General features: G+C 39.1%; 1 protein-coding gene across 6 annotated transcripts in view; it reads left to right on the plus strand.

Moving 5' to 3' along the window:
* KDM4C (lysine demethylase 4C) overlaps nucleotides 1-24,233 on the plus strand; it is a 409,962-nt gene that overhangs the window by 93,816 nt on the left and 291,913 nt on the right. For 4 of the 6 annotated variants that reach the window (XM_030877155.3, XM_030877156.3, XM_060300914.2 and 1 more), the window contains 2 exons: nucleotides 9,463-9,512; nucleotides 22,135-22,238. In XM_030877155.3, coding sequence (XP_030733015.1) covers nucleotides 9,463-9,512; nucleotides 22,135-22,238 — 154 coding nt within the window. The remainder of the gene's footprint in view (nucleotides 1-9,462; nucleotides 9,513-22,134; nucleotides 22,239-24,233) is intronic. The other 2 variants (XR_009564329.1, XM_060300915.2) reach the window with 1 other exon arrangement.

Here is a 24,233-nt window from a genome sequence, read left to right on the forward strand (position 1 = left end):
GCAGTAGCAGAACACTTGTTCTTAGCAAAATTTTATTGGAATCTAAATCTTACATGAATTCAAATCTTACACAGAATATTTATGCATAAACCAGAAAAAAATTTTCTGTGATGGGTCCTCACTTTGGAAAACACTGGCCTGGCACAGAGGTTCTCAAACTTTCCATTTGAAAATTTCTTCAGGAGGGCAATTTATATAAAATTGAAAGTAAAGGCAGAGCTGACCTGGCTGAAATGTGTTTGGTGGGACCCTCTCCCTTACCAACTCCTTCCCTGAGGTATCCTCAGGAAACCCTGGGGCCCTGGGGGTGCCACGGAAAACAGAAAATCAGTCAATTGATCATCTAGTACTTGAAAAATCACTATGCTACTGAATATGTTGTCTGTTGAGTATTTTGGAGAGGTCAGTATTAAGACGTAAAGATTTCTTTTATGTTGTTTATGGGTGATATCAACTAATAATTTATAATACCTTTTTTCTTGCTGCAGTTGCCTTACTTATGATTGTCTACAGATGTGGCTGCTAGACTTGTGTGTGTGTGTGTGTGTGTGTGTGGTACGCGGGCCTCTCACTGTTGTGGCCTCTCCCATTGCGGCGCACAGGCTCCAAACGCACAGGCTCAGCTGCCACGGCTCACGGGCCTATCCGCTCTGCGGCATGTGGGATCTTCCCAGACCGGGGCACGAACCCGTGTCCCCTGCATTGGCAGGCGGACTCTCAACCATTGAGCCACCAGGGAAGCCCTAGCCCTTCTTTTTTTTTTTTTTTCCCCCCCCATCTAATTGCTCTGTCTGGAAATGGGCCACAGGTGGCATAAGTGTGAGGCCAAGCTCTGGCTGAATTCATTTCCTCAGGGGCTTTTTATATGATGTCCCTGTAGGGCCTCAGTTCAAACACTTTGTCTTCCGGGTCATAGTTAGAGACGCCCAGCTTCTGTTTTCAGAACTGGTGTTTAAGAGACACCTCCTTACAAATATGTTCTTTGTAATTGTTTGTTGTAGTTTGTGTCACTCAGGAAGCCAACTTTGAGACTCAGATTTGTGTGCTGGAAGCAGCGGCCTTGGGGAGGGAGGAAGGCAGGACTAGGCAGAAGGGAAAGTTGACTGCTTTCGAGCCCTGGGCAGATCTCAGAGGCAGCTCTGGACCTGGCAGGGCCCTTCAGAATTGCCCCGAATGGAGGCAAGAGGGCCAGGCCTTAATACTCAGGCTTGGACCATTCACTGCATACGGGCCACCATCCCCTCCCTCGCCAGGGGCATGATCCTGGGGGAGGGAATGAGACCCTGGGTGAGCGGGATGTGGGGCAAGGATCCTCCCTTTGGTGAAGGTGCTGAGGGCCTCATCCAGAAAAGGAGAGGCTGGGCACCTACCAGAGCATCCCTTACAGTCACGTGTTCTGTTTCTCACATTCATCTATTTTTCAGAACTGAAAATGAAGCAAGCGGTGTTCTGTTTTCCACAGTTAACTAATGAGACTTCATAATCTAAAATATTAATGCTTAAACTTTAATAAATGAACGAATGGTAAAACTTGTTAACATCATCAGTAATGTGAAAATGTAATATAATCACACATATAAAATCTGTAGCTGTTCAGCCTTCTTTTTGGCACAGGGATATGCCTTGATTAAAAAGTATATTGTAAATTACTTCAGAAATATTGAGTTTTGTGAAGTATAATTTAGGCACTTTACTTTTTGATTCATGAAGTTTTTTATAACAAGAACTAAAGAAAAGTTTTGAGTGGTGGTTTGATGACTTTGTTCTTTGTATCTGCATTTTATCAATATTTAAAATGTCATTATCATTTGCCTGGTGTGTACTATAACTTTAGTTTCAAAGGCTAGTGACTTTTTTTGTTTTTCCAATTGTGAATTTTAAAAGTGGGTAAATGTAAGAAAGATAGCTGGGAGAACTATTCTGTGTGAATACTGGAACTTCGGCCTGTTAGCAGACAGAAAACTTTTTCTCCTAAAAGTTGGATCACCCTACAGTGATTGCAGTGATCATTATAAAAGGTGTGGATATGTCCTTGGGAGGGACGGGCTTGGTAGCACCTGTCACTTCCTTCTTCTTGGCATCTTCCTGTGATTGATGAGAAAACAGGAATGGAATATGGGTCTGGAGAGCATGTCTTGGGCTTTGGAGTCAGATCTGGGGTTGGGCTCCAGCTCTGTCATCGACCTTGCTCAAGTAAATTAATCCCTCTAAGTCTTAGTTTCCTCATCAGTAAAATGGAGGTGTTAGTAGGAGAACTTTTATCAAAGGATCTTAGCACAAGGCTTGGCGTCTTAAAAGTGCTCGATAAATGGTAGCTGTGATAAGCGATATAATCATGTTTATTGGTCAGATATTCTTTTCACTCAGCCTTCAACACTTTAGTAACTATTGAAAGCAAGTCAGGCACATGTGCTTATGCCAGTAAAAGAGGGGAGGGTCAGTTTAGAGTTGTTGTTTGTCAGAAAACTATCCTTGTGGACTTGAGCCTGAATCTTCATGGGAAATGACTGAGTAAAACAGCAAGAAGGAAAGGAAATATACGGAGGGGGAAAGGGCCACTTCACACACAGCTTCCGTTAGGGGAACGGAGTAGAGGGCAGTGCTGTTTCAGGACTGACCTACCTGAGCCTGGCCTGGACATGGAAGGGGATCTCCCCTCTGTGGCCCTGGGCTTGGTAAGACTGCCCTTGATGTCACAGGGTGGCGGGGGTGTGTGGTGGGAGTGGGCCGGTGGGAGGTGCCAGTGGCCAGGGACCTCTGCAGCTGCCTGTGTGAGACAGCACAGTGACAAAGGTAGGGGTAGCGGGACAGCTGAGGACATTGATTTCTAAGTACATTATGACAGCCCCAGGGCTCCCAAAAGATATTAGGGAGCCCTTGGGGGATGATCTGAGAAATAGGAGTTACCCTTTAGTAGTGCTGGTAAACACTTCTTTTTTTTTTTTTTTTTTTTTTTGCTGTACTTGGGCCTCTCACTGTTGTGGCCTCTCCCGTTGCGGAGCACAAGCTCCGGACGCGCAGGCTCAGCGGCCATGGCTCACGGGCCCAGCCGCTCCGCGGCATGTGGGATCTTTCGTACCGGGGCACGAACCCATGTCCCCTGCATCGGCAGGCGGACTCTCAACCACTGCACCACCAGGGAAGCCCTGGTAAACACTTCTGATAGACTAATGGACTGAGCATATCTTGAAACGAGAAGTGCAGAGACCAGTTCATAGAGAAAGCCTGAATCAGAGGAATGGATCTAGTACATTTTGAAAAATACAGCTTTACCTACTGACAGTTCAAAATGTCAATCTGATATTATTCAGTTAAAGATAGTATTTGTATTACAATCACCAGGATAACATCATTTTAGGTCTATGAGAAAACCACCCAAAGATGTACTTGGGGTTATTCTGTTTTCCTTGGCCTTCAAATTCGATCTTTTTCTCCCTTAGTTATAAAAGACTCTGGTTTTAAATAAAACACAACCCTGTAAATATCTAATTCGTGTGTCCATAGTTCATTAATGATTCATAGTTTCTTGATGTTAGCAGAACTGTTTGCAATATTCCTTATATCTCAAACAAAAACACTGTCCTAAAGGTTAATTGAACAGTGAGTAATTTCAGCACACCAGTGTGTACTTGAGGGTATACAATGGTAGGCATCTTATTTGGTGGTTTTCAAAGGACACAGAGAAGTGTGAGACACATTTATATCCTCAAAGAATTAAGAATTAGCTGCCTAACTGAGCAATGGTGGCACAGAACAGAGTGCTTGGCTATAAAGCAGACACTCACTATAAAAGGTAGGTTAAAATGGATAATTTGTGTGAAAATTTCTGGGTGGTGGTAGGCATTCTCTCCCTCACAGAACTCAGTGCCTATCCAGACAGAAGTGATTTATGCACACCACGCAGCAGCTAGCTATGGAATGTAGTAGATGATAAATACTACATGAGAAATATAACGGAAGGGCTCTGGGAGGACGAAAAGGGGTAGGGTTGCCGAGATTTCCAGTGGTCAGAGAAAGCCTCAAGGAGGAGGTGGAATCTGGGCAAGGCTTGGGAAGATGGGATTTGAAGCAGAATGGAGGGGCTGTTTGTGGTGAGGAGTGAGGTCAAAAAACCCCTGTGAGGGATAGAATAATTCATAGTCCAAACTGTGGAGAGTGGACTGCTGCTCTTTGTGGCTGCGGCTAAACTGTGTGTGTGTGTGGGGGGGCATCTTGAAAGCCAAGCAGTAAGGAATAAAGGTTTTTATCCTATGATAGTGATATGAGGTCTGTAGCTGCCCAAGGAGATAGAGTTTAGTTATGGTAATGGTCTAGCTGGGGCAGATCAGGGTTGGAATTGAGGTTTTGCTGCAGGGAGGTGGATATGAGGTTTTGAAGGTGTAGAGTGGATGGGACTTGTGACTGGCAGTGGGGGCAGAGAGGATGACAAATTAAAGAAGGGGTGACTCTGATAGTTCCAGTATAGGATGCTGAGGGCAAATGGAGTTCTGAACTGCAATGGGGAAGCTGGGGGAGATAACCAACTTAAAGGGGGAAATCACAAATTTGATCTTGTTTGTTGTGAGTCTTTTGAAGTGATAGGATACTTTCATAGAAAAGGCTAGGAGGTGGTCAGAGCCATAGAATTAGGACTTCCCTGACTGAGGTCACTAATTGTCTGTAATAAACCCCTATGCCTACAGACCTTCTAGCTTGCCTCTGCTTAGTCACCAGTTCCTGCTTCAGATAGATTTTAAACAAGTGAGGGAAGTGACATGAACTGATTGGCTACATGGACTAGAGAGGGTAAGGCTGAAGACTGGCTAAGAGGCTGCTGTAATGATGTGTGTGACAGAATGGACCAAGGCAGTTGTAGTTAGGATAGAGAAATGTAGACAGGTTCATGAGATTTCTCTTGTATAAGTAACAGGTGGAACACATAAAACTTGGGGATTGATTAGATAGCGGAGTACAACCACAGACAAATTCCATTTTTCTGGGCAGTTAGATGAGGAACTCTGTAAAAGAAGCAGGTCTGTCGTGAAGATGCCGGAGGATTAAGCTTTGGACAGATTGTGTTTGAGGGCTGCTAAATGGATTTGTTCAGTAGCTGGCTGGTTTTTGAAGTGCAGAACTCAGAGGGACACACATGGGTTGGAGATATGGTTCAGCAACATGTGGGTGATCTTGAAGGCTTGAGGGAAGGTGGCTCCCTTGGGGAAGAATGTGGAAGCACTAAAGCATGGTGCCCTGGGGAACGTTAGACAGCCAGAAGGTAGGTTTGGCAAGAGCAGAAGGTAGAAAAGCACTGGAAATGACTTAAATCATCAAACTCAAGAGAAGTGAGTGTTTAAGGAGCTAGTTGAAAATTCCAGAGAGGACAAGGTAGGTAAAGACTAAACAACGTGGCAACCTTTGTCCAAGCAGTCATACTGAGTGTGATGGGAATAGGATCCAGACTGAGCTGGACTCCAGGGTGAATGGGATAAAATGAGGCAAGTACTGGAAGTGGTGTGCGTAAGGGGAAAAAAAGAAAGTAGATGGGTGGTAGCAGGATGAAGGGCCCAGAGAAGGTATTTTTTTGAGGCAGAAGAGATAAGCATGTCTAAATGCTGATGGGAAACGGTCAGATGGGTGGGCAGGTAGGCAGTATTTTTCTGCTGTTATTTCCAAATAAATGCTGAGAATTGCTTAATGTTTCCATGAAGTAGTAGAATTTACTAGAAGACAGAAATTAATAAAACCTTGTATGTTAGAGCAGCAGGATTTCAGACTTCTTAAAAGCATACGAGTGATTCAGGTTTTTAAGGGCTTTTATCCCCCCCATGATTGCTCTCGTTCAGGGCATTCTGTTTCAGTTATATTCTGATAGTTGCTTATATTGATTTTTTAAATTGTTTAGATGAAAAATATTAACATTCTTATGAAGCTGGAACTTTTTTCTGGTTGACTGGTATTTATTACCATTTTTTTTCTTTTTATAAAGAAATTAGATGGTACTTTTCTTTGCTGGCTGCTACATTCATAGGAGCTAAGTTTTTAGGGCAGTTATATCAGGACCTTATTTTTGCCCCATGCCATTTAAGTGGAAATTAAGTGCCCCAGTCCTGCCCATCTACCTTGAGCACACTGTCCTTCACAGCGTAAGATCCAGGAGGGATGAAGAGAAGGCAAGGCAAAATGGGGAGACCATACTAAAAGTAGAGAGTCCTGGGAGAAAGATTTGATTGAATTAGGTATTTGAACGGATTAGGAAGTTGAAACTGGTAGAGTTGATCCTGAGTATGCCAGGCTGACCCTGTAATTAGGAAATGAGGTATTGGCTTATATAATTTCTTACCTGTTCTTCCACTTTCCCACTTTCATGATTTTTTTCTTCTTGCTGTATCCTTCCTCTCCTTCCACATCTTCCACCCTGGAGGGTGAGGATCATGATTCATCATTTTGAGAGCCACAAAAGTCAGCACACAGTTTCTGAGCATCTGCTTTTCTGGTGCTTTGTTCTAGGAGAGACACTGGTCCTTGCCCCTAGGGAGGTTGAAAGGAGAGAGGGAGGCAGAAAGGTAAAAAAATTAAATTCTGAGTACCATGGTGGAAACCTGTCTTCTGTGTGGTTGATAGAGCAAAAGGAGGAGTGTGGAGCTCTCCCTGGGGGTGACTCAAGCTGAGTGGAGAAAAAGGAGAGGAGGTTTTGTTGGCTGGACAGGGATGGTAAGGGTGTATAAATCCCAGAAATAGGGGATGGAAAGTAGTGGTGGTATAAAGTAACAAAGGCACTGGAAGGACATTCAAGTGGTCTGGTAAACCAAAGAGCAGGATTTGATTGGGACATTGGTCAGTAGGTGCAACTGAAGAGGTGTCAGGATCGCAGCAGGTCTGTGTGTCCTGAAAAAAAGTTCAGCTTCTATCCTTCAGGTAAGTCAGCCACTGAAGGCCCAGGGTTTTGTCATGAACAGATCTGTAGTTTGCAAAGATGACTTTGGCACACCATGGAGGGTAGTTTGGAAGGGTACAACAGAAGGTGGGCGCCCACCTGTAATGGTCAAACTGCATTGAGGGGACACACTCAGTGCCTTACAAGTCATGTGTCTAATTTAAAGAATTTTTGATACATGTATAATGTATGGAAAAAATCTTTCTGATGATTAGCCTCCAGAGAATTTTTACTAGAACCCTTTTAAGAGATGTGTTTACTATGTGTTGGCTATGTGATTTTTGTCATAGAGTTGTGAAGATCAATTGAAAGACTATGTCAAGTGTATTTTTTATCCTTATAGTTATGTTTATATATAAATTTATATTTACTTATGTTTTCTGTGAGCAGATGGTTAAATTTCGGGTTAATGAACTTTAACTTTGATACCATTTTTAAAAAAAAGTGAAGCTGGATATATAAATATCTCCATGTCCAGCCCTTACATGAGTGCATGCCTCATGTGTGTGTATACACGTGCATGTGTTAGCATGTACGTTATGCTTGTCTGGGGCATGCATGTGTATGTGTGTGTGTGTGTGTCCTTTTCTGGGTATATTTGGCAATGTAAACCAGGGATTAAAAATTGTTGAGAAGTGGCCAGTGTATAAATACATGTTGGGTGATTGTCATTTAGTTATGCTAAAATTTTATCTTCCCAATTCAGTTGGAATAATTTCATTAACGGTGCCTGAAGCAACAGGATATATGGTTGAATTTTCTTTTAGAGAATTGCCTAGTTACAACGGATCCAATTAAGTTCTGCCTATGTTATCAGTGGCATTAAATGCAACCAAGTGTGGTGTTAAGTAAAATGAGAAAAGTTATTTTAGTAAAAAAGTAACTTGTACTTAATATATATTGAGCTAGTAAACAGCAAATGTAGGTCTGGAGAGTAATATATTCTTATTTAAAACATGAAATGATCATTTAACTTGAGATTATTGTTTTAAAATTTGTTAGTAAGTTCACAGTAAATAAAATCAAGTATGTAACTTTTGAAAACACCAGGAACTAGAAATGAGTAATACTTGAAGAAGAATTTCTGTTTTCCAAGGGTGAACAATTCTTTCTTTCTTTTTTTGTTTGTGGCTATGCCACATGGCTTGCAGATCTTAGTTCCCCAACCAGGGATCCAACCCAGGCTCTGGCAGTGAGAGCACCGAGTCCTAACCACTGGACCACCAGGGAATTCCCAACAATTCTTTTTTCTATAATCAAGATTTTAAAAGTCACATAATTGTGAAATAAATCAAAGCTGCCTTTTTTATGGCTGGTAAATTTTTATTTAAAATCTATTTGAAAAGTACAGTGTTCTTAGAAAGGTTTGGTGGAGATATAAATGTTACTATTAATAATTTCATGTTCTATCCTGCTTGTCAGTAAAAAGCATTTTAAAAGGTTTTTATTTTTAAAGAAAACTTTTTTTTTTGGACTTCCTTGGTGGCGCAGTGGTTAAGTATCCGCCTGCTAATGCAGGGGACACGGGTTCGAGCCCTGGTCCGGGAAGATCCCACATGCCGCAGAGCAGCTAAGCCCATGCGCCACAACCACTGAGCCTGTGCTCTAGAGTCCGTGAGCCACAACTACTAAAGCGCGTGCGCCTAGAGCCTGTGCTCTGCAACAAGAGAAGCCACCGTGATGAGAAGCCCGCACATTGCCACAAAGAGTAGCCCCCGCTCGCCGCAACTAGAGAAAGCCCGCACGTAGCAACGAAGACCCAACGCAGACAAAAATAAATAAAAAAAAACAAAAACTTAAAAAAAATTTTTTTGCTTAAAAACAAAGGCCAAACTAACCAAATGCAAAACAAAAAATATACAACCAAAAATAGCCCTGGATCGCTGGGGTGCTGTGAGTGTTACAAGGGAGGTTCTAAACTCCATGCTGTGGCCAGGTGCCCCATGTCCAAGCAGTTTGCTGGCCTTGGGCCTTTGTTCCCTAATGTGTAAAATGTGGTTGGAATGGTGAGCTGGGACATTGAAATAGGTGATTTAAGTTTATTTTTCTTCTGTTTAGTGTACAAGAGATACAGTTCTGTGTTTGGTTCTCTAATCTCTGCTTAGTTCATCTAAGTGGAGTTTGGGGTTGACCTTTTTTTTAAAAAATAAATTTATTTTTTTATATGTTTTTTATTTTTGGCTGCATTGGGTCTTCGTTGCTGCGTGTGGGCTTTCTCTAGTTGCGGCGGGCGGAGGCTACTCTTAGTTGTGGTGCATGGGCTTCTCACTGCAGTGGCTTCTCTTGTTGCAGAGCACAGGCTCTCGGCGCACAGGCTTCAGTAGTTGTGGCACGTGGGCTTAGTTGCTCTGTGGCATGTGGGATCTTCCCAGACCAGGGATTGAACCCATGTCCCCTGCACTGGCAGGCGGATTCTTAACCACTGAGCCACCAGGCAAGTCCCTGGGGTTGACTTTTTTTTTACATGACATTATTTAGGAATAGATGTCCTTAGGATACTAGCTGAACAATTATAAATCTAAAATTTTTATTTGTGTTTAAAATTTTAGGTATGCAATACCCCCAGAGCATGGAAAACGACTGGAAAGACTAGCTCAAGGTAAACTTGCTTTTTGTTTCTCATCTAGATAGGTTTTTTGTTTTTGAGGTATTGGGTTGGCCAAAAAGTTACTTTGGTTTTTAAGTAAAAATAAAAGACACATTTTTCATTTTCACCAAGAATTTTATTGAACAACATATTCACTGTTTTGTTCCATTACCTTCTGACATTTTTTGGGCAACTTCATAATTCCATCTTCCCAAAACTTTTTATCTTTTTGAGCAAAGAAGTGTTCCAGGTGCCTTTTACAGTCTTCCCAGGAATTGAAATTTTTTTCATTAAGAGAATTTTGTAAAGACTGAAATAAATGGAAATCCGAAGGTGCAACGTCTGGTGAACACCGTGGATGAATCAGAACTTCCCAGCCAAGCTGTAAGTTTTTGCCTGGTCATCAGAGAAACACGCGGTCTTGCATTATCCTGATGGAAGATTATGCGTTTTCTGTTGACTAATTCCGGACGCTTTTCATCCAGTGCTGCTTTCAGTTGGTCTAATTGGGAGCAGTACTTGTTGGAATTAATTGTTTGGTTTTCCGGAAGAAGCTCATAATAGAGGACTCCCTTCCAATCCTACCTTATACACAACATCACCTTCTTTGGATGAAGACCGGCCTTTGGTGTGGTTGGTGGTGTTTCATTTTGCTTGCCCCGCGATCTCTTCCATTCCACTTTATTGTACAGTATCCACTTTTCATCACTCGTCACAATTTGTTTTAAAAACAAAACGTTTTCGTTAGGTTTCAGTAGAGAATCGCATGCGGAAATACGGTCAAGAAGGCTTTTCTGCTTAACTTATGTGGAAACCAAACATCAAAGCGATGAACATAACCAAGCTGGTGCAAATGATTTGGATATTTTGAGTATGTCGGTTATCTCCTGCATGGTATTACGTTGATTGTTCTCAATTAATGTTTCTATTTGATCACTATCAACTTCAACTGTTCTACCTGACCGTGGAGCATCGTCCAGCGAGAAATCTTCAGCACGAAACTTCGCAAACCACTTTTGACACGTTCAGTCAGTCACAGCACCTTCTCCATACACTGCACAAATCTTTTATTTGCATTTTAGTTGTTTTTAGCTTTCTTGAAATAATAAAGCACAATATGCTGAAAATTTTGCTTTTTTTCCCATCTTCAATATTAAAATAGCTACACAAAATTCACCAGTTTTGATAAGCTTTTTTTTTAAATGCACGCCTGATATGACAGGTGTCACAATACAATCTAACAAAATTGTTTCGAATGAAGTTAAAGACAACTAAGTGCTACTAGAGCCATCTTACGGAAAAGACCTAATGAACTTTTTGGCCAAACCAATATTTTTGCAGTGTAGAATATCACTGTGTTAATTTTATTCTTTTCAAGTTATTGGCATTTAAGTATTTCTCTCATTGAGTAATTTTAATTTTTTCACATTAATGTGTGCATATTTTTCCCTGTTGCATAATCTTCATGATTATTTTAGTTGGCTGCTTAGCTTTTTGTCAACTGATTGCACTTAACCTATTTTGGTTATTTCCAAATTTTTTCCCTTTTTTATAGTGTACTTAACATCACTGTGCCAATAATATTTTTTCTTCCTTTAGTTGTACCCTTGGGATAAATTCCAAGGAGTACTGATGCTGCATCTTGGGCTATAGGTGTTTTATGAGTACTTTTCATGTTGCCATATCATTTCACCAAAGGGTTGTGTTAAATCTCTTTTTGACCCCCTCATTTTTATTTGCCCCCTGGGCCTGAGCGTGCCTGAAGTATGAAGGTGAATGTCCCCAGCTAACTGGATGAGCATGATATTGTATGCCTTCTTAGACTGTTAAAATTAAACATACTTTACTGGAACTTGAATTTTTATTTTTTAAGGCTTTGTCCATCTTCTTTTTTTCTTCTTCTAGTTTTGTTGAGATGTACTTGACATATAGCACGTTATAAGTTTAAGCTGTTCAGCATAATGATTTGACTTAATACATCATGAAATGATTACCACAATAAGTTTAGTGAACACGCATCATCTCATATACATACAAAAATAAAGAAATGGAAAAAAATTTTTTTCCTTATGATGAAAACTCTTAGGATTTACTCTTTTAACAGCTTTCGTATATAACATTCAGCAGTGTTAATTGTATTTATCATGTTATATATTGCATTTCTAGTACTTATTTATCTTATAATTGGAAGTTTGTACCTTTTGACGACCTTCATGCAGTTACACCTCCTTCAACGCTGTCTGTCTTCTTAAGGGCCAGGTTGAGTCATTCTTCTGGGAACTCTATCAATTGCTTTCACTCTGTGACCACTTGTGTCTACAGAGAGCACCTTCTACTTTTCTTCCCTGCCTTAAGGATATGCCAGGCAACTTTGTTCTCATCTGCTCCCGCAAGGGAGGAGAATCATATTCACCCCGTTACCCTCTTTTTCTGTTTTGCTAGCCACCCTAACCAAGGACGATGTAGACTGGTAGTGACTTATTTCCAGGGGAAAGTGGAGTTCCACTGAGTGACAACTGAAGATAAGACAGAAGTCTCATTCAGAATGCCTTTATTCAGAATTGAATCCTCAGGGAGCATTGTCTTTTCAGTCAGGTGCTGATCTAAGTTTCATTGGTATGTTAGGGTTGCCTTCTAATAGAAAAGGAATTTTGTTCCTGCATTATGTATGCTTTCATTTAATAATGAAATGGGGACACTGAGAAACACCGTCCTTTGATTTGACAGTTCTGAACAGAAATTGTTAATGATATCTAAAAGTTACTTTCCTCCAAATTAGAGTTAGAGTATCACGTTTGTAAGAATACACATTATTATAATTTTGGCAGGCTAATAACTATAAAGACAGTGTTTTTATAACATAATACATTATAGTAATAATAGCAATGTAATTGTAATCTTGAACTTTGTTAGGGACTATTTTCATGAATATTAAGGTGGATGAATCCTGGTTCTGGATAATAGATTAGAGCACAGCTTAGAAAATGATTACCATAAGCCTTAAATACCCTGGCAATGAACTTTGTGCTAAATCTATATGCTGTGAACTATCCTCGTCCCTGTGATAATCATTCTACCATGTTCTGTTCAACTCATTGCCAGAGAACTTTTAAAATGGAGCCAGTGTAAATTTTACGGTATGGACTCACATGCTAAAGTTTTTGCTATAAACTGTCTGTAAGCACTTTGACGTAAACTGTCTGAAAATGACATTCCAGGAAAATGGATGCCATTTGCTTAATCAGTAAGAGATTAATAAACTTGAAGTTTGAACGAGAACTTTAAACTCAATTGCATGTTTTTTGAAAACTTATTGCAGCATTATTTTGAGAAATGATTCAGGGAAAAGACCCTATAGGACAGTGGAGGATTTCTATCTGCTGACCAGATGCCAACCAAATTAATTGAGTTCTGCTAAGTAATTAAAATGATAAAATAATGCAGTAAATGAGATGGAGCATTATAGGTTGTCTAGGTCAAGGCAGCACTTGATACATAAAATGAAAAGCAGCCTCGGATATTTTCCATTATCTTGTCTGAACATCATAATTATCACACTTGCCTTTTATGCATGAATGCTTTCATCTTTGGTTTCTATTGAAATTTTGATTGACTGTGGCACCTACAAATATTTTATCTGAAAGACGTTATGCCTGCATCTAAATAAAGCCAGGAGTTTGATTTTGCCCTTCAGCTGCTTTCTCATCTATACAGGTTTTTTTCCAATATTACGTAGACATAAATGTAATAAAAAATCTCAAGTGAATTGTTGCAATTTTTATACTTGTTATGTTCGCCTGTAATGCCGTTGCATTCTTCCTAATTTTTGGCTTGATACAATTGAATGGAAAGTATAAAGGAGAATAGAGATATAATATTAAATCATAAATGACAGTTTTGAAGATTTTCAGTTTTAAGAATGTCTAAATCTCATCTATTTTAGAAATAAGACTATCTTTGTGGTTCTATTAAGTTAAGGAAGATATGGATTAAAGTAAATTGGGAGCAGCTAAATTTTTTTGAGAGTAACTGTATTCCATTGGTCTCTCATTGTTAATAAAGTGCTAATATTTTAAAAAAATTGAAGATGCTTTACTTTGGTCAAAATTTTGGTTACTGGGAAAAGAATATGTGAGTTAGGACTTTGTGCAACAGATTTTGGAAATGTGAATGATCAGCAGGAATTTTGTTTTAAGTGACAGTATGGTAGAGTCAAATACACTGGTTCTTTTGGAGGCTTATATTTACCTGTAGCAAGTGTTTTCATTTTGACTTCTTAAAAAAGCGACAGTAAAAAGGAATGGATGAAGCATTGTTATGAAGGATTAATTTAGTTCAAGTTTTTTTAAGCAGTTAATTTTGGTGTGTGTGTGTGTATGTATGTTTTTAAATGACTAGTTGTCTTGAGTTTAAACCTGTGGAACAGAGTCTTAGCCTGATTTGCAGGGATCCCTATTCCAGGAGGTGGACAAAGGGTCTGTGCGTGGGATGCAGGCAGTCTGTGGACTCTCTGAAACTATATTCAAAATTGGGCATATATGTGGATTTCTGGGACGCTATCATCAAATCCATTAAGAGGGTTTGCTCCAAAAGAGATCATGAACCACTGCTATCAAGAGACTAGAAGATTAGCATTAAATAACAAGTCATTTTAATTTTATAAACATTCTAAATTGACCTGTTCTCATACCTCTGACTTGGAATTAGGAAATATACTTTTATCAGCTCTCAAAATGATAAATATATAATTCCCTTAAGCATTCATTTACATTGTGGCCTGAAAATATTATATTAAGATGCTTGGTTTTGAAAGGCTAATAAATAAAATATCCTTGATTATGAATAATCAATTTTAGGGGGCCCCTAAGCCCTAAAAAATGAAAAAGTCCAGCGATATATCCTCTGCCTTCATGCCTAACTCATGCTTTAGGCATGGAGATCAATGTGTGGTGTGTCAGGGTATGTTTATTTTCATCTTCCTATCAGTTGTTACATTAAGAATAGTGAAACAATCCCTAAATTTAACTTCCTCATATTTTGATGTCAAATATCACACTATGTTTAATTTTGAATATTTTATATCCAACCATGTTCCTAGTAGGATTTTAAACATTGGACAGTAATACATAACATACACCACGTTAGAGTAATTAGAATGTGTGGTGAAAGACAGTTCTGAGAAGTGACAGGTAGGGAATGGGGAGGAAAATTCAGGAGGGGAATGCCAGCTAGCAGGGAAAGATTACTATGGAAGGAAATTAAGAGTTCTTTGATTCTCTGGGGGATGTGGAGGAGGGAAGCTGAGGCAGGAAAATCCTGTTTAGCTTGACTGACCTGTTTGTGCCAAAGTGCTTGGCCTGAGGTGTCCTGGGTGACCTACGCGTGTGTGGTCCATATGTCGTGTCAAGGTGGGAAAAAGCTGGAGCTGAAACAAAGCGGTGTCAGGAATGCAGTAAAACACCATGTGTAATGGTCTATATACCTGTTAAATTAGGTGGAAGTTTTAACTCTAAGTGTTCTGCCAACCAGTTTGAAGTGGAAAAAACTTTCCCATTACTCACTGCACTGTGTTCAAGAGTTAAAAATAAGGCACTTGTTTAGGAGAACCACCATCCTTCTCGATACCACGGTCAGTATGAATTTCTCCTGGCGCTCCTCCTAGAGAACTCCATGGAGCTTTGTCTCTCCAGTAGAGATGTTGATGGATTACAGGACACGTGGAGCAGAGTGAGGCCTGCAATGTGATAACTTTCTACCCAATTATTAATTGCTCAGCGAACGGTAGGAAGGACAGAGAGGTCAACTACAGCTTAAACCTCTAATGTTGACCTCTTAACTAGGAATGTGGGTAAAAATACCAGGTTTCTCCCCACATAATGTAGCTCATTAGTTCTTTTCATTAAGAAGCATGTTAAGACATTTCATATGTGAATCAAATACATCTTTGTAAAAGTATTTCCCACAGAAGCATTCCTTCCATATTCTTTTCCTATGTCCTTTTCCTTACCATTCGTTTATATGGCTACTATATTTTTTAAGCCTCATATCAGTCATATGAATATTGCAAAAACCATTACAGGCCTACCTCATTTTATTGTGCTTCGCTTTATTTCGAGTTGCAGATAATGCACTTTTTTTTTTTTTGCAGATTGAATGTGGTAACCCTGTGTTGAGCAGGTCTATTGGTTCCATTTTTCCAACAGCATTTGCTCACTTCTTGTCTCTGTGTGAATTTTGGTAATTCTCACGTTTCAAACTTTTTCATTATTATGTTTGTTTTGTGATTGGTGAGTTGCGAAAAGATTACAACTCACGAAAGTGTTAGATGATGGTTAGCATTCTAGCAATAAAGTATTTAAAAATTAAGGTATGTACATTTTTGGGGCATAATTCTATTGCACATTTAATAGACTACAGTGTAGTATAAACATAATTACATATGCACTGGGAAACCAAAAAAATTCTTGTGACTTGCTTTACAGTAATGTTTGTTTTATTGCGGTGGTCTGGAACAGGCGGAACCTGCAGTATCTCTGAGGTACGCTTGTATAAAACTCTATCAAAGCATACTTGGGTAAATTTCAATTATATTCAAATTAAATTGTCTTAAATCTATTGCTAGTGTGGACATACACTCTACATGTCTGATTTCTCCATCTTTCCCCTCTGCTTTCCTCTCTTTTTCCTTTCTTTCCTAAGCAATTAATAACTAACGTCAGCTTCTCCAAACTAGTGTTTGTATATCTATAGAAAATGTTACTAAACTTTGATTTTAAAGTTTTTTTCCAAGGCTAAAACTTTGTTGGTTTAATAGTAGCAGCATGTGTTTGTCATATGAGATTGGGATTTAAAAATAGTTAGTAATAGCTAATATATTAGAAAATGTAAACCAGTTGACAGTTGGCAAAACTTCTTATTTGAAGGAAAGAGCACACTATTTTTAGAGTATATCTGCTCTATTTCTAAAACAATTTAAAAACATTTAATAATTTTTTAGGTCAGATTAATAGAGGTAAAATACACTTACAGTAAAAGCCACCCCCTTTAACTATACAGTTTTGTGAGGGTTTTTTTTTGTTTTTGTTTTTTTGCGGAACGCGGGCCTCCCGCTGTTGTGCCCTCTCCCGTTGCGGAGCACAGGCTCCGGACGCACACACTCAGCAGCCATGGCTCACGGGCCCAGCCGCTCCGCGGCATGTGGGATCTTCCCGGACCGGGGCACGAACCGGCGTCCCCTGCATCAGCAGGTGGACCCTGAACCACTGCGCCACCAGGGAAGCCCCGACAGTTTTGTGAGTTTTGACAAATATATACAGTGGTATAACTACCACCACTATCAAGATATAGAACATTTCCAGTACCCCCAAAAGTTCTCTTGTACTTTTTGCAACTAATTCTTCCCACCAGCAACCACTCGCAGCCACTAATCTGATTTCTATCTCTAGAATGCCATAAAAGTGGAATTATACAATGTGTAGACGTTTCTACCTTGTTTCTTTCACTTAGAATAGTGCTTCTCACATCTGATCACTTTTACGTTGAATACAGGGCATCCTTGGATGTGTATAGCACCTGGTTCTTGAGAGGGCTTATGTGATTCTGTGCATCCTCATGCTATAAAACTCCCAGCAGGACTTTGGCAGTCTTAGCAAATGTTATTGTGGGATGCTTTTAGGGTTTCAGGGCTCTATTGGGATTGCTGGAGTACATGTTCCTTATCATGGTGGAAATGGAAGATTTGTTGAACTAACATGATAACTAGAGTCAACATGGTGGAAATGAGTAACAGGGATAATAATAATGGCCACTATTCATTGAATGTTACTATGTGTCAAGTAGACTAAGTTTTATTATTTTTTTAAATTCACAAAATGTAAAATAAACCATTAACCGTTTTGAAGTGTACAATACAATGGCATTTTAGTATGTTCATATTGTGCAACCATCACCTCTGTCTAGTTCCAAGAGATTTTTATCACCCTAAAAGGAAACCCTTTATTTTATATTTATTTATTTATTTATTTATTTATTTATTTATTTATTTATTTATTTATTTATTTATTTATTTATGGCTGCGTTGGGTGTTCGTTGCTGCACACGGGCTTTCTCTAGTCGCGGTGAGCAGGGACTACTCTTCATTGCGGTGCGCGGGCTTCTCATTGCGGTGGCTTCTCTTGTTGCGGAGCATGGACTCTAGGCACGCAGGCTTCAGTAGTTGTGGCTCGTGGGCTCCAGAGCGCAGGCTGAGCAGTTGTGGCTCACAGGCTTATTTGCTCCGAGGCATGTGGGATCTTTCTGGACCAGGGACTGAACCTGTGTGCCCTGCATTGGCAGGCGAATTCTTAACCAATGTGCCACCAGGGAAGTCCCGACCCTGTATTTTTTAATTGGTCATGCTATATTTCCTCCCACCCCTCCCAGCCCCTGGCAATTAGCAGTCTGCTTTCTGTCTAGGTATTTACATATTATGGATATTTCATATACATGGAATCATATAATATGTGATCTTTTGTGTCTGCCTTCTTTTATGTAGTGTTCTTCTATGTTATATCTATGTTATAACTTATAGCAGTACCTCATATTTTTTTATAGCTGACTAATATTTCGTTGTAAGGATATACCATATTTTGCTCTTCCATTTTTCAGTTGATGGACATTAGGTTGTTTCCACTTTTTGATAATGGCTAAGTTTTTTGTGCATTATCTCACTGGATTCCCATAAGGATCCACCCAGTGAGGATAGCCACTGTGGAAAAAGATTGAAAGTAGAACTGACATATGATCCAGCAGTTCTACTTCTAGATCTATATTTGAGGGAAATGAAATCACTGTCCTAAAGATATATCTGCACCCCTGATATTACAGCATTATTTATAGTAGCTAAGACATGGAAACAACCTAAGTGTCTATCAACAGGTGAATGAATAAAGCAAAGTGTTATACATATAGAAGAAGGAAATCCTGCCATTTCTTTCAACATGGATGAATCTTGGGGTCCTTACGCTAAGTTAAATAGTCAGATACAGAAAGACAAATACCGTATGATGTTACTTATGTGTGGAATCTAAAACACCAAACTTATAGGTACAGAGAACAGTTTGGTGGTTGCCAGAGGCAGGGGGTGGGGAAAATGGGTGAAGGGGGTCTAAAGGTACAAACTTCCAGTTATAAGATTAGTAAGTTCTGGGGGATGTACTGTACCCTGTGGTGACTATAATGAACAATACTGTATTGAAAGTTGCCAAAAGAGTAGATCTTAAAGCTACTCATCACACAAAAAGCTATAACTATTTTTAGGTGATGAATGTGAATTAAACTTAACGTGGTAATCATTTCACAATATATACATATATCAAATCATTATACTGTATATCTTATATGATGTTATATGTCAATTGTATCTTGATGCTGGGAAAAAAAAAAGACCCCACTGAGGAAGGTAGTACTAGCATCCTGATTATATGAATGGGGAAATTGAGGAGCTGAGAGATTATGGGACCAGACAAGGCTATATGAGTTGTTGGACTTGTGCTAGGAATCCATGTCTCTGTAGGGATTCTTAACTGTTATTCTCTTTTATTTTGCTAGCCATGTGGACAAGATGAGGGTGACTTCAAATAGTTCAAACAGTTACGTTTTTTCATCTAAAACTTAGGTCTGCTATTTAATAGCAATGAGAAGGTGTATGTTGTGAGCAGTAAATGAGAGAGGAAATTTGGTGTTCAAGTAAGCGTGTGTGTTAGGTGTCTGTAAGAGGAGATTGGACAAGATTTACACAAAATCCCGTAACATAGTTTGCACCTCACAGTAGGCTGCCTCTCAAATGCTTCCACCAAAATATCCCTACAAGGGAGGAGAGTGAAACCCTACCACTCCACAACACTCATGCAGATTTTGCATCTTGCTCCCTTAATACGTTTGTTTGTATGCAAATATAAACCACGTAATTTAGCATGACATAAGTAGATGCTCAGAAAGATGTGCCAGGTTTATTCTGTGTGTTCTTCTACACCTGGCATGTTACCTGATGGCCATGGGGTATGTGAGGTGGGGTAGTAAGTTGCTAGCTGCTATGTCCACTACTAGATACTTGAGGGGTCAGTGTAGAACTGTTTCTTTATTGGAACTTCCTGGTTTTCAAGATTATGAAAGAGTGGATTCTCCAATTATGTGACTGGTAAATTGGAAAGTCTTACAGAATGTTGCAGTAGTAACATTCAAATATGGTAAGTTTAAGAGCAGACTTCTTCCAAATAAATTCTTTCCAAATTGAAAACTTAGAAAAAAAGCACATTAAGAAAGTAAATATTAGAATAGAAAAAAAAAAGGTTCTGAAAGGCATATTTTAAAGAACTTAACTTGCAAAAATTTTAACACATACCTTGTTTTCTCTTTATTTGGTGACTTTCAAAAAACTCATTGTCTTAAATTGAATTTTTAATTAAATTTTATCTTTTCTATCTGATCTATTTTTGTTATATTTCATACATGTGATTCCAAATTTGTTTTTTTCACTTGTTATGAAAGCTGCTAACATTCCTTTAGCCAGCATAGTTCTGAGTTTTAAAAGATATTATCATTTTGTATCAAATAGTATTCTGGTTATATTGGCTTCTTTATATATTGAATAAAATATTTTTAAGAAATGGTGGAGTGAGGGTGAGTGTGAACCATGTACTTCTGCAGGTATTTTAAGGTAAAATTCATTTTGAGACACATACATTATGTCATAATTTGTGGTTTATGAGGTGTTTTCCAGGGCGATGTGAAATATAATTCTGATAACCTATTGAAAATATAAATTCTGAACCAATATGAAGTTCTTAACATATGGCAAATTGCCTTCCTTCAGTGGTTTTCCAGTTTAACTAACGACCAGTCATCACATTGTTCAGGTCCTGATTACAAATCCATATCAAAAGAAAATTAAGTAGACTCCTCTTTCTTCATTGATTTTAATTTAAAACTTAATTCATGCAGTGCTGCACAGAGTTACAGATTTGAAAAGTTTGATAGATCTATTTAAATTGTATTGCTAAAACTTTTCCATGGGTTATGTCCTTGGGGACTGCCCTGCTGTGCTTTACTCTCTGTGGTGTAGGCTCAGGACATCTTATTGTATAGATACGGCTGTTGCATTATATGGTACTTTCTCACCATTCACTAAGGTCTGCATTCTTTCAAAGGTTATTTTCTATTTATGTATTATGAATATTAACCATAAACGGAGGGCTGCATTAAATGACCAGATAGGGCACAATTATTCCTTTTATTCCCATTGGTATTGTAGCGAATGATAGTATTTCTGATGTTTCTGTTGGTTGTACTTTTTAAATATTTCTGTCTGTTCATCTTAAAAATCCAGGTGTAGATGCTTAAGCAGAATATACTGCTCTTTGCAGGTGGTTCTTTATACCCTAATGGCTTTTTTTTAGATGTTTCATTTGTTTCCTTCTGATGATCTGTGGCCTCACGTACTCCATGGTGGCATCAATAGAGGCTTGTTTACTTTAAAACTATTCCTGTAAAACCTTGCTATTCTATGAGGTTAAAATGGTTCATGATTAGGTAATGAGCGCTGGTAATTCTTTCATCAGACTGGTCATATTCTTGAGCTGTTTATACGTAGTGAGCCACAGAGTTAGGTAAGTAGCATTTCCAGTGGCCTTCATTTTGGTAGTGGAGGAGTTAAACAGCATCTGTGCTTCTTCCCACTTTACCCAGCTACATCACACATGCTTTCCTGGTGAGTTCTGTGTTCCTTCTGGGTCCTCTCTCTGATTCTCCTCTGTCTCTTCCATGTTTCTCTTGTCTTTCTCTTCTTGCTTTCCCGTTCTCAGTGTGGTGGTTTTTCCCTCTGAGTGAGGAAGGTAAAGAACAGGGTATCAGGCACATTCATTTTCCTCTAGCTTACATAACTGAGTTAATGAGAGTCTGCCTCAGACAGACTGCAGGATTGAAGGCAGAGATGGAGAGAAACAACTGTGTTTCAGTGCATAATATACTGTTGAATGAAAGGGTTTCTGCATGTTTAGCTTCTTCATTTAAAGGAGTCCTCAAAACAGTATGTACTGTTCCCATACAGGCTGGTGAGACAGGTTTCCAAGCTTTTGACTGGCCCTGGTTGGGAGTTACTTCAGGAAACTAGAAGCAGTTAAACTATTTAAAATCGATCAGAAAGAAACAAGGGTGGGAAACTGCTGTGTATACTGTATGCCAGGCATTGGGACAAGTGCTTCTAGGAGTCTAAAATGAGAGATTCCCCTGTTAAAATGCAGATTTTCCTCTTCTACCTTCCCTTAATATTTTGTCCATTTATCAGTTAATAGGTAGATTGAGTTCAGATCTGTTACAAATTGGAATTTGTAGGTTTAGTCATTTAATATCATGCAAACAACTCTTGGCAGATCTTTTTTTTGTAAAAAAGGTCAACCCTTGGTTATATAAATATGTATTGTTTAATTTTTAATAATTCTGACTCTGGTTTTTAGTACCAGGGTTTTTGATGGTGGACTTGGTCTATATTTACATAAAGCTGTCATTCTATAAGAGTACTAGAACATAAGCTTAAAAAAAGATTTGAAATTTTATCTTAATTGACACATTACTGCTTATAATTACTGTTTCCATTTAGGTTTTTTCCCAAGCAGTTCTCAAGGGTGTGATGCATTTCTTCGCCACAAGATGACACTGATATCTCCCTCAGTATTGAAGAAATATGGTATTCCCTTTGACAAGGTATATTAGTGTTACTCTTTAAAAAATTCATTTAATGTGTATAGTATTCGTATTTAAGACAAATTTAACATAAACTAATATATCTTTGACTTCAGGTAGGATTTTTAGGATGTGGGGAGAAAAATTCAGATTCATGTTTTATTTAGGTAACAGTTATTTACCTAAATATTAATTTGAAGTTTCTTTTATTTCAAGATGCATTTACTAGAGATTTCATGCAGTTCTAGCTCACTTACAACAATACTGAAAGTAAAATGTAGCACATTTGAGAGAATAAGATATATAGCTCTCCTCCATTGAAGTCTCTTATATGAGCAACAAAATTTATGTGTATGTGATCTATTTTTCTTTTTTTTAAAGAAATCAGAGCAATTTTTATTAGCAGTTTGGTTGGTTAGAATCAGTGATTATGGTGCCAGTATGTTATTTCTAAACACATTCAGACATAATACAACTGAGATTTCATTATGGATAAAATTGCCTGATGATTTAATAATCAGATATTGCTTCTTGGGGTATTTCTGAAGATTAAGTTCTGTAAGACTCTGTACATGCTAGATCCCTCTTTCTTTGTGTCTGTGGGTAGTAATTGGGTCAGAATTATTACAGAGCATGAGCATTTTTATGTGAAGAAACTGAAATGAAAAAAGCTTTTGACCAGATAAATAAAAGGTCTCTCTCAGTTGGAGGAGGATTAAGACCTTAGCTACTTCAGAAACATTAAAAAATAGTTCCACTCCCTTTTTCATTTTTTATTTGACTGTCTTCCCATAATCCTTGCTGTTTTCCACCTTAGAAGCTTTTCACTTGTGACTAAATCTTTCCCTCTTCTTAATCTCAGGCCCTTAAAGTCCTGTCTTCCACCTCCCTCCCCCACCACCCCCAGCCCAGGCTTTGTTCAAAGTAGAATTTTTGCAAGGACGAAGAAACATTCTCCAACTTGAGGTGGTCCCGCTCTCTCACAAACAGGCTGTGCAGTAGTCATGCATGAGACATACTTGTCTTATGTGATGAGGGTGCTCTCAACACTGGTTTAGTCACATACTTTTACCCATGACAAAAAGTGTGCCTTGAAGATGTGCACTATGGAGAAGGTCCACAAGTGTGGGTGGGCTGCAGCACTACTGCAGGTACAGAGGTCAGAGGCTGCGCCCCCCCAGAGGGGCCATTCCTTCTGGCGGACCTTGTCTTACTTGCAGATGCCTCTGGGCATCAGGCTTTCCAGTCTCAGACATATCGTCAGTGCACGTTCTTTCAGGTGGTTGGCATAAGCCTGATTAAGCACTTTTATTTAAGTTGAAATATTAGAAGGCAGAGGAGAAGGAGTAGACTGGAGTCCTCCAAGGCAGGAAAACCTCTGCGGGTTTTGGGCTGGTGATAGGAATTGATCAAGCTGTTCTTTGGAGAGAGGTTGTGTGAAGTAGCAGGACTGCGGGATTGGCTCATTTGCCCAGGATGGAGGCCTTTGGAGTTTGTAGCTTCTTTCTCAAATTTGGGGAGAAGGAGGCAGGTGCCTCACACTCCTTTCTGGGCCGAGGCTCTTCAAGTGCTATTTGGTAGATCACTAGATGCACCAGGCTCTTATCTGGTCTTTTGAGGATGGGACATTTCGTGGCTTTTGTGGGAAGTGGAAGGATGAGTGCTCGTCCACAGATGGTGAGACACCAGCAATTTAGAGGGCTGATTGGCAGTTGCAGTTTTTCATATGAAATACTGCATTTCCCCTTCCACCTTGATGAAGGGTGTGTGATGATTGTGTGCTCCTCAAGGAGCTTATTCTCTGATGATGATAATGTAACCTGGGACAGAGTAGCACAGACTTCAGAATTATACTTCCCAAGTTCATTTCTGATTCCGTCACTTGGGTAAACTACATAATTTTTCTGAGCCTCAGTCTCTTCATCTGGAAAATGGGGATAATAATAGTACCACTTAATAGGGCTACTATGAGGATGAAAAGTGATGATCTATATGAGGGGCTTTGCACAGTACAGG

The sequence above is a fragment of the Globicephala melas genome, chromosome 6 (assembly GCF_963455315.2).
Source record: "Globicephala melas chromosome 6, mGloMel1.2, whole genome shotgun sequence".
In the NCBI taxonomy this organism is placed as follows: Eukaryota; Metazoa; Chordata; class Mammalia; order Artiodactyla; family Delphinidae; genus Globicephala; species Globicephala melas.